The 17,088-nt window shown below is 43.0% G+C and overlaps 1 protein-coding gene across 1 annotated transcript in view; it reads right to left on the reverse strand.

Moving 5' to 3' along the window:
• LOC146834644 (calcium-activated chloride channel regulator 3A-1-like) overlaps nt 1-17,088 on the reverse strand; it is a 637,940-nt gene that overhangs the window by 472,374 nt on the left and 148,478 nt on the right. Inside the window, exon 4 of the mRNA XM_085602115.1 lies at nt 9,172-9,280. Coding sequence (XP_085458241.1) covers nt 9,172-9,280 — 109 coding nt within the window. The remainder of the gene's footprint in view (nt 1-9,171; nt 9,281-17,088) is intronic.

A 17,088-nucleotide genomic window follows, 5' to 3' on the forward strand; every position in this document is an offset into this window, starting at 1 on the left:
GGTACGGATTGTACTTGCGTGCTCGGACTTCTGTTTTACGATTTGCACGTAAAAATGTCCTGCTCCCTATCGTACACTTTTCCCGACGCTATTCGGACGTAAAAATTTACGGCTCCCTCTCGGACCATTTTCCCGACGCAATTCGTATGTATTTTTCACGTACGAATCGTACTTCGCAGTTTGTACGGTACTTGTACGATTTGTACGTAAAAAAATACGGATACGAGTCAGACGGTAAACTTTTTTTACGGATCGGAATCGGCACCAAAATGGAATTAAATTAAATAGCTACTAAAAATGTAACACATATATTACAAAACATAAACAATACTTATACAAACAATGACATCACATACATTCAAAATATATACTAAAATACATGATACAAATTAAAAAAGGATATTTTAAACAACTATATTTTTGCAAACAATACTAATACATTCTATATTTTAAAAATCAATATTGCTTACCTTAAAATCAATATTCTTGACATCGATATTCTTGCTGACGATATTTCCATATCCTAATATTTTAGACTTGATATTTTGGCATGGGATATTTTTTTTCAGTATCCTGTCTAAATACCCCCTGCAGCATCACATTTCTAAAACACATCTTCATCTTGCTTGCATCCTGCATGTTCCCACTTTTTCTTTGTCTCATCTGACATTTCATTTTGTACATCTTTTACCTCCTCCAATGTTTGTATTGTCATACCAGTGAAAACATGTTCAACTTTGTTTTCTGATTATTTATCTGTCTCCATGGACACTGGGGTGCTATTTCTTCTATAATGCTTTGCAACTCTGTTACCAAAATTATTGTGCAAAATTACCCAGATTTATCCATGGCCATGTCCTACACATTTCACCACTGCTTTTCTCTAAGCCAATTTCAAAGCATGAACAAATCAAAAATGTGTGGGCCATTTCGAATCGGAGTACCAGTTCAGGTCATGAAATCATATTGTGACCAGAACTAACCAAAGTCATGAACCACACCTGAACAATAATGACTATCAGTGTAGATTGTAACTCTCAATTCATTGATCATGCAGTAGGCTCTGGTAATGACAATCTAGTCTAAAGGCTTCACTGAACGCGGCGGCCAGATTGACTATGGGCACCAAGCGAAATGCCCACATCTCCCCGGTTTTAAAATCTCTAAACTGGCTGCCCTATGGAGCTAGAATCCAACTGAAGATTGCCTGCCTATCGCTCACAGCCCTCCACTTCAAAACCCCCACCCACCTTGCACAAAAGCTAGAACTATCCGGAGGGGGTAGACCGTCAAGGAGTGTTAATTCCCTCCTCTTGAAACCTCAGATCTTCCGCAAAAAGAGAACATGCTAACGAGCCTTCTCTGAATCTGCTCCAAAAATTTGGAACTCTCTTCCACCGGAGATTCGCAGAATCTCTTCCAAGGTTGCTTTCAAACTGGAAGCAAAAAGATTCCTCATGAATAAGTTCTTACCTTAACATGAGGGGCAATTGTTAGCTCTAATCGCATCGAACATACTATGGTATTGGTTATTATTCCTGTATATGATTATTGTTTTTGCTCCCCTTATGTCATTATGCTCCATCGTCTAGCCCACTCTTCGGTCACCCAGGTTTATAAATGATCTGTTATATGTGCACTATTTGTTTCAATGCCTATTAGATTCCCCATTTGACTCAGGTTTTGATCTGTTACCTTCCTTCCCGCAAATTGTAAAGCGCTCTGATATCCTTCGGGATCAAGTTTGCGCTATATAAAACTTTATAAATAAATAAATAAATAGTCTCTCATACTTCACCACATTATCCAAATCACTGATTAAGCCTATAATTTCTCTAAAAGTTAATCCTCATTTTACGATGGATTCATTTTTATTTTGAGAGGCTTTTTATTCATAACCATTCTCAATACTTAAGCAATGCTTTCTAACTTTCATACACACTATGAGCTCGCTTCTCTGCTGCCAATTGTAAAAACACTAGCTCATCAAAAGTCAATTTCGGAACCTTGTAATGATCAAAATCGGATTCAGGAAATCGTTTAAAATTCACTTGTATACTGCACTACCACTGGGAGTTACTGCTATCTCACTCTTGGATGTTTCCCCAGCCTCCAAATCTCCCTCTTTCTCGCAATTTGACTCTTTGGCTTTATTACCTGGTGGTGATGTTGTCAGCAAATCATCCAACACTTCATCCAATTCATCAGATTCATTTTTATAATTCTTTTCCTCCTCCTTATTTTATACTTTTATTCTTTTTTGTTTTATTCTTTATTTGGTCTGCAGTGATCACAGGAAATGCATGAACAGTTTCAAGCATTACTGTACTCCATGTCTTTTTCCTCATACGCAATCTAGCATCCATCCAATCACGTACTGCCTTATCAACCTCACCTCTTAACCTTTTCTGTTGGTCCTTTGGATAGCCCTCATGCAACTTGTTAAATGCTTCAAATTGGGAAACGGCGTTTACAAACCTGTCATTACATTGCACTACCATTACAACGTGGTCGTTACAACGACCGCTTTGTTAGTACGCGAAACATTTACATTGCAAGTCATTAAAACAACTTGAACTAGGGGGTGCTGAAGTATTCAAAATTAATTCTAACACCTTCCCTACTGTTGCGCAAACTAGAGTAGGAATAGTAATTAATACTGTTTCTAAGTCCAGTGGGCCTCCTAGTGTAAGTCGTTGTAATGACTTGCGATGTAAATGCATTGCGTACTAACAACCTGGTCGTTGTAGCGACCGCGTTGTAAAAGTCAACGATGTAATGAGACATATTCCTTCAAATTGTGTAGCTCTCAGTTGTGGATTAGTATGCAACCAAAATGTCAAGGATGCAATTTTCATAACATTAAAAGTATCCTTTTTATAAAATTGTAATTTGTTATCTTTTGCTGTAGCCTTGTGCCACTCATCAAGCCATAAACAAGCAGGCATGGCAGAGCTAGTTTTCTAATAAACAAATTGTAATGGTTTATATTAATAAGAGGCAACAAAAAAAAAACAAGAATTACCTCCCAATCAAAACACAGCTCCCATCCACCCACAATCATCAGCAATTACAGGAAATCCAGAGCACCGGTTGGCACATACTCTGGTGTAGAAGTCAAACCATAATATTCCCACCATCTAGCCCAAATTTTGTAGAATTTCTGAGGGCAACCTCTAGAGAGATAGATTGATTCCTCCTGTTTAGCCCACCAGTACATGCCAGATATCCACATAGCCAGGCTAGGTGGGTGTGGTAACTTCCAATATTTAGCAATATCTCTTTTAGCACTGGCATAGCCAGTCCCAACAGGGTCCTATTTTCCTTCACCCACTCAAACTCATCCAGAAGACCAAGAAGAGCTATCTTTGGTTTCAACCGGATAGGTCGATCTAGGGTCCTGCAAAGAGTGTTTCCATGAAGTTCTAGTATTGGGCGACCAAGGGGCACTGCCAGACCATCTGAAAGTAATCTGCCTCTCAAGAACAGCAATGGGTGCAGTCAGGTTCAGTGATATGGCCTGCATGCTAGAGCCTAAGGGGCGTCATGTATGTTATGTGTAGGTAATGTATTTGGACCACTCTGAATCGGGCCAAAATGGCGAGTTCTCAGGGCGCCATACAAACCTCCCGCCATTCAACGTCTTCCAATTCCCCAGCCAATCCCTCCCATCTCTGTTGGGTTCGACCCAGTACCTCAGGGGCGTTACAAATCAATGAGCTGCACTGCATGGAAATCCCCCAATGAGCCAAGCATCCCGTCAGCACTCTGGCCTCCAGGAGGATACATTTGGGCTGGCATTTAAATGAGACCAATAATCGTCAAGTGCATGTGTCACTTGCAAATATTTATAGATCTGTGACTGGGACAATGCAAATTGCACCTGCAGATCTGTGGAGTGCATACAAGAACCCTGCCACATGCCACCCACGGTTGTAATCCCAATTTGGACCCAGTGCTGGAATCCCTTCAGTCATGCAGTGTCATCCAACCAGTGTGCTCTTCAAAGGGGCGTCTGATGAGTTCTTTCCTGTCCCATCCTCGGAGTCTGTTGGTCACTCACCACACCAGGAAGACTGTTGTGGTAACCCCGAGGGTGTTGAGAAGAATAGGTCATCAGTATAGGTAGTGCATCAGTCCTTCCAGGCCCAGGCGTGACAGTTCCAGTTGATACACTAAGTCACTCCACCCACCGGACAGCCAAACATAGATGACCAGGAGTTGGAACGTCCAGTAATAGAAGTGGATGCCCACTTCACCCAGGCCGCCATCATACACAGACTGATGACATTTGTCAAATGGAATGCAAGTGGGAGGGCCACCCCAAAGGAAGACCCTGAGGCTAGATGCAATTTAAAAAAACAATTATTGTTCGGAAGTGGAAAGTTTTGCAGCATGTACAGAAAACAAGGGACCCACATCATCTCTACAAGGGTAATCATCCCCAGAATATTGTGGGGCAAAGTTGACAAGGTGTTGAGGCTGATTTTTCATGGTTCAGTGGGGGGGATCAAGGTTAAGGCTTCTCGTGAGCTCATGGACGGTGGAGACATGGACCCCTAAATATTTGAAACTGAGGTGGTGCAGCGGTATTCCTGTTTGCCAGCCAAACACTGCACTGTCTCTGCACAGAGGGACTAGAGCAAATTACCCCACTTCATTTGTAGGCCTCCCCATGGAGCCGCAGGTTTTCCAGTACACGTGGACCTGAATTTGAAGGGTCGACCAGGTAAAGAAGGAGATTGTCAATGCATAGGGTGATCCTGTCCACAAGCAAGCATCGCAGTGAATAATACAGGCCAGGAGTTCAAGAGCAAAAAGCAGAGGAGCCAGTGGGCATCCCTGTTGGGTTCGATGTTAAGTCGGGAATTCATGTCACAGCACCTCATTAATGAGTACTCGCACTGTAGGTCGTGAGTATAAAACACAAACTAGTTTGCATAACATGGTACCAAAGTCCATGTATCGCAACACCACACACAATCCATGTAGTCCCAGTCCACTGTGTCAAAACCCTTTGTGAAGTCCACAAGTAGCAATGCGGAGGCTTCCTCAATGTTGTAGTCATTGGTCAGAGCAGTATGTATCCGGCAGATGTAGTGCCTTGTGCTTGGTTGGGCATGAAGCCGCTCTAGTCTGTGTGGACTAGGGTGTTAAGTACTGGCTCTAGTCTGTTTGTGAAGAGTTTGGAGTAAATCTTGATTTCGGCATTGATTAATGCGGTACAGCGAGCAATTGGGCGCTGGAGGGTCAGATTTGGGAATAACCATCATGGTTGCGAGGTTTAGGTCCAGGAGAGGGAGCCAGAGCTCCCAGCCTCTTTGCAGGGTGGAACAGATGGGGAACAACAACCTCGCAGAGCTTGGTATAGTACTCAAGAGGGAGCCATCAGGCCTTGGGGTTTTACAGGGTTTTAAGCCATGGATCACCTACTGAATCTTGACCTCGGTAATGGGAGAGTCTAGAGCTACCTGCTGGGCATGAGTGAGAGAGGGCAGAGGAACATCAGGCAGGAGGGGCCGGGTGAGCTCACAGGCAGGTCTAAGGTGTCAGGTAAAGTGTTTGATAATAGGCAGCAAAGGCATTTGCTATGACCTCTGGAGAAGTGTTCAGGGTCCTAGTAGCATCAGTAGTAAAGGGAACAAATTGGGGCCCATTGATTCTGATGGCCAGACTATTCAGGAGTGCACTATTTTTATTGCTGTGTTCATATACGCATTGAAAGGATGCTCTCCAGCACTGGCGGGCCTTGTGAAATGAAAGTTGGCAAAAGGAGGTTCAGTCTATTTCCAATGCCGAGTCATGGCTCAGATGTTTTGAATGCCACTGCTGCCTCCAACCATAGAAGACGAGCTCTGTCACATATCTGCGATGGTCCCTGTCCGTATGATTAAGGTAGGTCTTGGCCACGCCCCAGAGTGTAGTTTTGCTGGCCGCCCACAGCATGCTCGCCGGAACGACTGACCCTTCAGTAGTGTCGAGTAGGAGCGGAGCTTCTCCGACGTATAGTCTAGAAATGTATCATCTGTGAAGAACCAGGCATTAAGATGCCTCCGTCCCTCGCCACCTTGTCAGAATCAGCCAGACCCTGGGTCCTCACAATGCGAGGAGCGGCCCACCAGGGGGAAATATTGGCCTGGGACAACGGATGTGCAGCTAGATGGCAGAGGATGTCTGAGGGGCATTGTTAAGACGTGTTTGCCATCTTCGCTGCTCCGGTCGCGCCGCCTCAGCATGGCTCAATTTATGACCATCTCAGAGGCTGGACTTCCCAATGGTGTTGTAAGCTACCCTTTCAATAGTATCCTTATTGACCTAAATTCGCATCTATTTTAAATCAAACGTTCTTAACGACACAATACTTCAACAAGCACAATATAACTTCATCTCAATATCTCAAAATACAATAATTCAATAAGACGAAACAATAACACCTTGGGAGTGTGCGCTAGGAAAAGGGATGGAGATCAAACTAACCACAAAGAAAGGAGTACTTCCTGGCAACACACAATCACACATCAAACTATGATTTTGTTCAGCAATACCCTAATTAAGGAACTAGTTTAATTCACTCTTGTGCACAGCATAAACCAACAGTGTTCCAATCCAGAATTGCACATTCACAACTAAATTATTAAGAAAATCATAAACTCAAAAACCTTGGTGCAACCTTAAACTCTTCCACATACACCTTTATCCAATTCGAGCTCTCAAAAATCCAAAATGTTCACATAAAAAACACGCTCAAAACAATAAACTACATCAACATTTAAACACTCACCTTTATTAGCATAAAATCTCCTCTGTTCCCCAAATAGAAGTTATTTATGATGTTTTAAACATAAAAAACACACAATTTTCATAGCATGACATTACCTAAATGAGCAGCACTGAAATGTTGTTTTCGTAGCAACCAATCAAACTATTAATTTATTTCTACTTCCGTGTGATTTCTATGGGACAGTAAATCCACAGGTTGTAGTTATACAGAGGAAATATACACGAACGTGAAACTTCACTCACTAAGCAGCTTCTGCCCGTTGGTGACATAACTGTGGGAGCCGGCCTCGTGGCGTGGTACTATTCCCCCTCGCTAAGCCGCACGAGGTCCCATGCACCACGGGGCTCCTCCATTTTGGATTATACGTCACTCCACGTGACCACCTGCGTGACCCCGCTTCACCCGGCCTCTGTCCCAGCAAGGCCCGACATCGAGGCGCCAACCCCTGGCCCGGGGGATACCACGTGAACCCTTCCCACTCCCGGCGGAGGGCAGTATCGATGGGACCCCCAACCGTCCTTCCACACCTAGGTGCGATCGCCCCACAGCTCTCTGGGGCCTGGCGCCTCTCCTGCTGGGCGTCTGGCCGTTCCCTACCCGGCCTCTCCGCCCCCTCCGGGCGCAAGGGTCCGGACATCAAAGGGCTCCAGTCCTATATCTGGGGCGACCCGACAACAGGACAACAGTTGTATCCCGGAGTCAAGAGCCCTGCTGATCGGATCGCGGCTGACCCTACGGAAGAAGACTCATCCTGAACCCACACTCTGAGCCCTGCTGACGACGTCGCGGCTCCACCGTGCTTAAAGACCTTCACGAACCTTTGGGGCCCTGCTGACGCTGTCGCGGCCCGACCTTGTTGAACTATTACCATCAGAGCCCAGCTGACCTCGTCGCGGCTCGACCGAAGCGGACCTACCACCGGAGCCCTGCTGACTGTGTCGCGGCTCGACCCAAGCGGAACTACCACCCGAGCCCTGCAGACGCCGTCGCGGCTCCCCACGTCCGAGCCGCTCTGAGACCAGCACTCAAGGTCTGGCGCAGATCCCTCCCATACCTGGTTGGTACTAAGACTGTCCCGCTACCTTATCCCTCTAACAGACATTGAGACTCTTACTGGATCCCTCGATCCCACTGTAAATATTGAACGTACTACTTTTGATAAAGAACCAAGTCAAGCAACTGATATTGAGTCCTGTGTGGTGGTGTTACGGGGCCTAGTACGATCATAGGAGAAAGACCTCCCCGAAGGGGGGCTTCTCAGCGGCGCTCGGCTATAACTTTGCGGTAGGAAGGTGCCCCGGAATAGTCTCCCCGACTCCCCGGTGGTCCTCCCTCCAACAATAACCTTGTATGTTGAAAAGTTTTCTTCCTCCACCAGGCAAGCCAGATGAATGTTACATTAAGAAGGAGAGAGACACTGTAAACTGCAGCTGAATTTAAATGATTTCCTGAAACTGAATGACAACATGAAGGTGCAGGGCTTGAGCACACAAATAACCAAGCACTCTTTTAAATGCTTCAGGCTAATACAGCCTAGACTTATTAACTAACGGAAACCTGAATTAGGCCGTTATTTTGAATGTGAAAGTCTGCTCCCACAACAGCATGAATTAAGGCAACAGGTACAGAATGTCGCCAGTGGCCTTATTTTTGCACTCAGTTCTGCTGCTTTTTCTTACCCAATGAGAAGCCAAGGTTTGAGTGAAGATTGACTCACCACTGTATTTCTACCTTTAATGTGGGTTCCTCAGCAAAGGAGCAGGAGATCCAGTGAGCATGTAGCCCGCAAACGCCTTTTGCTTCGTCCCTTGAGCTGTTCATAATTCTGTCTTTAATGTAGGCCTGGTTGTGTGTTTCCGAGACAGCATGTGTGTTGTGTGGGTTAGTGTATATGTCTGTATGTGTGTTACCTCTTTATGAGTATGTAAACCTTTGTGTTTTAGTACCTGAATTATTGTGTTAGCGTAATTGTGTTAGTCTGTGTGTGTGCAGACACCTAAAGGCGTGTTGTTCTGTGTCCACTTGGATGTCTGTATTAGAGTTCTGTTTGAAAATGTGCATGCATGTGTAATGTATTGTGTGTGTCTGTGTGCATGCATTATGTATGTTTTGTCAATGCTTATTCATAATGGTGTTTTAAACTATTTGTTGTAGCACAGGCATAGAGTCCCATATAACAGAACTCTTAGCATTAAGGGCCACTGTTGAAACACACAGAGAGTGGTGAACATTTCAGAACTGATGCAATCGGTGAATATGCTCAACCTTCATGCTTAAGCAAGACAGCATACTTAATGAGAACCGTGTAACAGGGCACCCTATGGTGAAACATATACTGTCCAGAGTATGAACATAGTATTTTCTCAAGTAAAAATGAGTCAGAATGTTACCTTGTGGCTTCTATTTTCATATCTCCAGAGAGATAGGATGGTCTTTCGTTGCTATATTCATCGAACACGCCCCATCGGAGGTGGGCCCATTCATGGACAAACACCCTACCTGTATGGAAAAATTGTGAATGTTTAAGCCTCAACACATACAAAAATGTATTCAAGTAGATCACATACATATCAGGACCTTTATATGTGTCAGATTGCTGATGGATAGTTCACCTTTGATAGACCTGCCTTAGGGTGGTCTTCCCACAAATGTTTTGCCTTCAACCCTCTTATTTTTGCTGGCCTTAGGACTCTGCAATCTTTACCTTTTGTAGCAAGTGCTTAAGTCCTAGTGCTTTCTTCCTAAAACATGTTAGAATTGTCTTATACCCAACTGACATGTTTAATTTACTTGTAAGTCGCTAGTAAAGTGGCACAAGATGTGCCCAGGGCCTGTAATTTAAATTCTAATAGTGGGCCTACAGCACTGATCTCGCCAGCCACTTGAGTAGCCCCTTAAACGGGCCTCAAGTCTGCCATTGCAGCCTGTGTGTGAAGTTTTTAAACTGCCATTTTGACCTGGTAAAATAAACATTTTGCCAGGCTAAAACGTTCATTTTTAATACACCATGTATTAAAAAGTAACAAGCATCCTGGGACCAGTTTCAGGGTATGTTCTTCTTTCATTGGTCCCCCTAAGTGGGATGGGTATGCCCAGACGTGGGTTCCATGCTCACCATGCCACTGGAGTTATGATCTTGCTGCATGGAACATTATAATGACCAATGCTAGTCGTAATGCAATAAGAATTTTGTTATCTCATAGGGATAAAAACAGGCAGGAGGTTACAATAACATTCACCTCATGAGTGTTAACTCAAGTGGAAGAGTGCTATTCTGTAATACAAAAATATACATTAATGGTTGTTTGGTGATTTGAAACTTCTGCCTGTTTGGGTGGGGAAATACAGTACTAATTAGTCACAAGCCTTTGACAAGGGTGTTGACCACTGGCGGATTATACAATAGTATGCCTAGAATTGCCCGAATGTCTGTGAGGATACTAGACTATATAAGATTCAATATGTCCCAGGGGCCAAAATCATGGTGGCAGATTGCTTATGTCTTCTGCTCATCCCTGTTCAAGAAACACCTGAGAATGTGTGGGAAGAATACTGTTTAGCATAGCTGAATAATGAGAACAAATTTACTATTAGTAGAGAAGAATGGAAAGAAGTCTATGAGGGAGACATGTTGTTGAATGAAGTACAAAGGTATGCAATGCAGGGATGGTCTGCACAGAAAGCGATTGACATTTTAGAACCCCTACAAGATCTTCGGAAGATACATGAAGAACTTACTGTAGTGAAGGAGATGTTATTTAGGAATTCAAGAGTGATTCCCCAGTGATGAGTCAGGCCTGCTATATATATGGGTCATTAGGTCTCGGCTTGGCAGCGCGCATGCACTGTCTCTCCGAGACATCAAGTAATGTAGATGTTGAGTGAAACTCCGCCTATTGCAGGGTATTATCTGTTGCTGCTCGCCATTTGTCTAAGGTTGGCATACCTCTTGTTAACTGGGTTTTTACTGGCTGTTGATCCTACACTGGCTTCCGTATAGTCTGGAAGCAGCAGCGCCTAACTACTGCTTTCGTCCGCTTTTGTGTTTGATGTGTGTTTCATGGAAACTTCATTTTACGTTTTTTGCAGCCCAGCATGCTGAGTTGCAGTTAATGGGGTCGCTTTCTGGCAATACGGCTGGGCGCTCCCCCCCCCACTTGAGGCTTGTAGGTGTCTGTATTGTCACCTCCTGCCGGGTGGGGCACCGGCCTCAGCAGACTGTAAACTGCATCACCACCAAGTCATGCAGGGAGGGGCCTTCAGGTGTTTAAAACTGTCAGTCTAACTAGCGGCATTCTCTTTATATATGTAAGTGGTGGGGGTGATGCATTGCCCTTACAGCAAGCCTGTGTAACCGACTGATCCTCATGAACTCTGCAAAAAGCCTATTCTAACTCATTGAACCTGACACGCAATGCCCTACTTTTTTATTAGGTCTCGCCTGACCCAGCGCATGCGCTGGTCTGGCGAGACTTATTGAGAGGGCTCCAAAATGTGCTACCAGGCCAGCCTAGAGCTACAGTGCATGTGCGCGGGCGCGCGCGCAGCATTTACGGCGATTTACGGCGATTACTTTTACTTTCGCGGCCGCTTTGATGTTTGATCGTGATCGCGACCACTTTCACTTTCGCGGCCGCTTTGATGTTTGATCGCGATCGCGACCACTTTCACTTTCGTGGCCGCTTGGCATAGCCAATAGGTCTCGCTTTTGGGACCTTATAAGTGTTTAGTTATGCAACTGTTGCATGGCTAAACACTTATAAGGTCCCAAAGGCGAGACCTATTGGCTATGCCAATGCTTGTTTTTATTAGCCTGCAAAACCAAGCTTGAAAGTGACCACCGGCCCATCACTACTCGCATTAACCTTGTGTGCGGTTATTTACATGTCAGATGGCAGAGGGAGAGAGATTTAATAAAAACAGAAACAAGGTGACAGTCATATTTTGTCGGGTGTTGCTGCTTTATTCTCTACTCTGCCCCCAAACGTTTTGTAAATTAGCTGCAGACGTTCAACGCAGTTCGTTCTGCCGGCTGCAAAAAATCAAGCCTGCAACGCTTTTTTCCTTTTATAATTATGGGTTTATTATGTGCCGAAAAGGAACACAAAGTGCATAAAATATGATTAGTATTTAATTAGCAGTAACGTTTAACTGCAGAGAAGAACACAAGCTAACGAGAAAAATTCATGAAATTATAAGTAAGAGTAAGTATTGTATATCTAATAATCTTTTTTCTTCAAATATTGAAACATCGGTAATCAATATCTCTACTGCCCAGGCACTTCAAGGGATAAATTGGTGTGCTGCAATATGTCCGCTTCGCTGTACTAAGCGGAGTCTACAGTAACACTATCCGCTCTCTACGTTTACCAGAAGCACCAATTTTTTCCAACCCGTACTGGAAGCGCTGTTTGCATCCGTTATATTAAGGAAGCAGAAAACGTCTGTTCGGTTCACCAGTTCACACGGGGCGAGGTGTGCAGGTGTAGTGGTTGAGATGGGGTTGACACCGGGGAATGCAAGCACAGGAGTCTCCGCGGTGGTAATGCAAACATACACGAAAGTAGTTATTCTTAGTAGTCCAGTGGGTTTAAAGATGTAATTTGCCCTGAACAGTTTATTCCTAGCCAGCCCTTTTAGGTCTTTGCTAAAGAACTGGTCTTTGAGAGTTGCAGAGCGTGTGAGGTAGTGTGTGACTGTTGGTGTGGGAGTTGGTAACACATGACTGCTAGTATGTTATGAACGTAAGAATCTCACTGTGTAACAGCTACTCTGAAAAGTGGCTGAGAGTGCTTGTGTTTAGGGTGTTTTGCTTTTGCACCGTAAAAGCTTCAACAGTTCATCTCATATTTTCATTAAAGCAATGACTGAAGAGGGAGTGAGTACTAATTTAATAATGGATTGTTTTTACTCCTCAACTTGGGATGGAAAAAATAATTCTTAAGAGTTCTTTCCTCTGCTACTTAGCCATAAGTAATTGAAGAAAATACATGAAGGAAGGAAAGGGTGCAGTACCAATGGCTGTTCCTAAGTGTAGTTGTAAAGGGACCTCTAATAGCTACATAAGGTACTGCATCCTTAATGCAATTATACAACAAAGATTGCAGCCGAGCATACGTTTCAATTTGTTTTTCTTTTATGACTTATGCTACTGTTGGGCTATTATTATTTGAAGAAAAAAAAAAATCTAACCGGCAACAACATTTGCACTGGCCATAGCTCAAACTCGCACAAATCCGAGACCTATTGCATTTGAAATGCTTGTTTTTTCTTGCCATTGTCTAATTTCACTAAGAGGACTTAACTTGTTCTTTTTTAAAAACAGTAATACATATATTACCTACTGGCGGTCGCCAGTAGGTAGTTATAGTTAGGACCTATTTTCCATAGGAAATCCGCAACATTCTATTCCCAATAAGTCTGGCGCCGGTTGACGAATCTTTGCAAAATTTTCCAAACTTTTGGCCAGCTCCGGTCCACTCCTATCCTGAAAGTTTTGTGGTGATACGTCAAGCGGGACTGAGAAAAAAGGGGGGTCCCAAAACGCGTTTTCCCCATGCAATTTCCCATAGGACCTGTTGACGCAGCTACAGCCCGAACTGCTGAACGGAATTGCACCAAATTTGGCAAAGAGGTATCCCTTGGTTCAGACTCGTGCCTTTTGCATAAATGGTGTAAATCTGTTCAGTAGTTCCTGAGAAAATTAGGGTAAAAAAGTTAGTGATATCTATGGCCTCGGAGGATCCGCGCACCCTACCTGCACCGTAAGCGCACCCTCCCCGAACCAAGTGCGCACCCTCCCGATCACGTGCTGAATGCTAATTGGCTGTCGAGTGTCTCTCTACATTCGAAACCAGGAACTGGTGGCAGCCATTTTGTGCCTCGGTAGAAGCAAGGCTGAAGAAGTAAGGGGAATAAGTGTGTAAAACATATAAAGGGGGCAGAGTGGAAATACTCTGACCCTCTAGAGGTGCTTAGGGGGTCCCAGAAGGACCCCCTGGGGCCCCCTTTAAAAAAAAAAAACAAATCGGTGAAATGCGCGCAGGGTGCACGTATTGTATCGCGTTGAGTGCACGGTTCCTAACGCGTTGGGTGCGCGGGTCCAAGGAAAAAAAATTGAAATTTTTGGGAGATAAACATCAAGCTTAAGTGTTTTGTTGTTGAGTGGCTCTAAAAAGAGCCGTTGTGTTCATTGAGAGTTTTTGGTACTTATAAGTAAGTACCTATACAGAGTCTAAAGTTGTTGAGGAAGACTCTGTTTCCTTCATCAGTAAAGTGTACTCCATCTCTCCTATACATCTATTGCATATGAAAGTGCAGATTGTTATTGAAAATGGACCCCATTCTATAGTCTTGGAGAAAAGCAGAAACAGATTTATTCACATGTTTCCTAGCTTTCTCAATTTGTGGACAAAAATGATTGGACCAGTTCCATTTCTGCCTTTGGCATATGTTGGAGTACACAAAGGCAGTTTTGGGGAAAAGTGAAATCAGTTCTGCAAAGGTGTCCTTCATAAGCATTTCCAGACCTACCCCAGTCAAAGTGCCTAGGACATTGCCACCACAGTGCACTATTATGAGGTCAGGGTGTTGGACACTCTTTCATGTTTAAAGAGAGAGGAAAAGGCACTCTGCACTTTTTCTACTCCATGTAAATACAACCTCATCATACACATCACTTTGCGTTGAAAGGGTGTTCTATAAGCGTTGTTTTGCATGATTGCACTGAATACTCATAGAACAAGACACATCTCTAGATTTATCAGAAATCATAAATCTCGATATGTGTGTGAATGCTGCACCATTCTAAAATTGGTGTAGGAAAGCACAACAAGGAGAATTGTTTTCATTTCTCCACATTTTTATATCTTCAATGCATGCTAAAATGTTCAGCATACATTGAAGGAGAAAAATGCGTTTTCTCATTGTTTTTGTGCAGGAAGGTGTGTCTTCCTGCACAAAAACAAACAGCACATGACACAGATATCCTTGCACTATGGTGCAAGGGTGCCTGTGTCACCACATGGCTGCAGTTTAAGCAGCCGTGCAGAGAGAAGCATAGATTTGCAACATATTTATGTGCATATGTTGCATCCCTGTGCTTCGGAAGTACTACAGCACACTGCAGTTAAAGAGGTTACTGTGTGATGCTGCAGCACTTCCTCATAGTTCTGCACTTATACATTCACCATACGCTACTAATGCATTCGTTCAGTCAATCACATACTACACATATATTCATCTAAACTTTCACACACCTACAAACAAATATAGCTCTTTTTTTAAACCAGGAAAGTTAGTTCTTAGAAGAACTTTTTTTTTCTTCTTTTTTCTTTTTTAATTTTTTTGTACTTTTTGGAACAATTTTGTTATTTTTTTGTTTTTTCAAAAGGAAAAAAAGACAACAGGAGGAACAAAACAGTCAACTTCTGCAACAAAAAAAAATAAACACAAGTTTAGCACTTGTGGTTTTGCTGCGCTCGGCAGATAAGTTCAATTGACTGCTCACCGTAACATAGCAGTCAGTTGCATTTAATGCAACTAATTTTTAGTTTTCCAAATTCTGGACGTATGTCCGGGTGAGTGCTTGATGGTGATGCTGCAGAAGTGCTTGCCACTGCTGGCTGAGGCTGCTGTCGGAGTCTTCTGCATTCCTGCTTGGCCAGGTTCACGGGATGCAGAGTCTTCAGGTGTTTAAAAATACTCGCAGTCCCACAAGAGTATTTTTTTTATGGATATCCTTTGGAAAGCACTCTTTGACATATTTTACATGTCACTTTTGTATAATTAGTTTTATTTTGTCCTTCTGGAAAGGTAAAAAATTTCCACACCACAGAGGTGCATCTTTCTGTGCGTGGAGGTTCCACAACAAATTCCTCATCGGATGAATGGTCTGAATCTGATGGTGGCTGCTGTGCAGAAGCCATTGTCTTCAGATAATGAAAAATTGCAGCTGTGGAAATCTTCCCCAAAAAGTTTCTTCTAGTTCTAAGGTGTGAGATGTTCCTCCAAAGAAGCTCAAAGAAGAAAGATTGAAATGGGTGGGGTCTTTCAATAGTTCGAATTGGAAGTGTAATGAACCAATCAAATCTCTTTTTTTCAGGTCACATGGGATCCGCGCACCGTGCGCTTACGCAGCATGCACCCAGCACTCATCCGCGAAATTGAATTTTAAAGTAATATAGGATTAGATGTAAAAATATATTTCTTTAATGAGTAGTTTACAGTTTGTCTTCAATTAATATTCACATAAAATACATATATCTATGTTTTTTTAAATGTTAAATATTTCGCAGGATTCGCGCACCCACCGCGTCATACACGCATATGACGTATCGCGGAAGCGCGCAAGCATCGCGTAACGTGCATCGTACGTGTCGCGAATTGGCATGGAGTCGCGTACCGGTCGCATTGCAATCGCGCACCAAACACGTTCCCAACGCTTACCGTACGTGGGTGCTTATGCGTAGGGGTCAAGAAGGGTGCGCATAGGGTGCGCGGATCCTCAGAAAATGGAGACAAAAAAACGGTTTGGAAATATAGTTTAAAAAATAGTTCAAAAAAATATAAAAATATATTTTAAAACATTAACAATTTTTTTAAAACCCAATAAAAACAAATAATATTTTTTAATTTTTAAAAGAATTAATTAAAAAAAATATATTTAAAAAAGGTGATAAAAATGAATTTTCAAAAAACATAATTAAGGGAATTGACAGACTGAAATAGAAAACTTTAGAGATCCAATGAAAATCATTAAACATCATAGCTTTAGTGATAAATTATAGATAGAAATTATCATTTAAAAAACCTTTGAAATTCACTGAAAAAACCATAGGTTTCATGCATGTTATAATTAAGAATAGGCATTTAAAAAACCTTAGAAATTCACTGAAAAAACCATAGGTTTCAGGGGTGTTATAGTTAGCTGGACAACCATTGAAATTCCCCCGTTATAGTAAGTTCAGCTAACTATAACTCGCGCCCCCGCAATGCACTGCTGATGACGTCACATATTACATCACTCATGACATGGTCAGTGACATCACTGATGACATCACTCATGACATCTCAAATGACATCACTGATGACATCACTATGGTTTTTTCAGTGAATATATATATAGATACATAAATAAATGGTGACTGATTTACCAAATATGTAGCAACTCTGCACACATTGAAGTAGTCCTTGAATGGCTAAAATGCACTACTTTTTAGAATTCACAAACATTGGCCGTGGTAGACTTGGAAAGCTTAGCCAGGTTTCCAGGCATACTACTGGCAGTCAAACACGCAAACGTGATG

Source organism: Triturus cristatus, chromosome 4_2 (genome assembly GCF_964204655.1).
Source record: "Triturus cristatus chromosome 4_2, aTriCri1.1, whole genome shotgun sequence".
NCBI classification, from domain to species: Eukaryota; Metazoa; Chordata; class Amphibia; order Caudata; family Salamandridae; genus Triturus; species Triturus cristatus.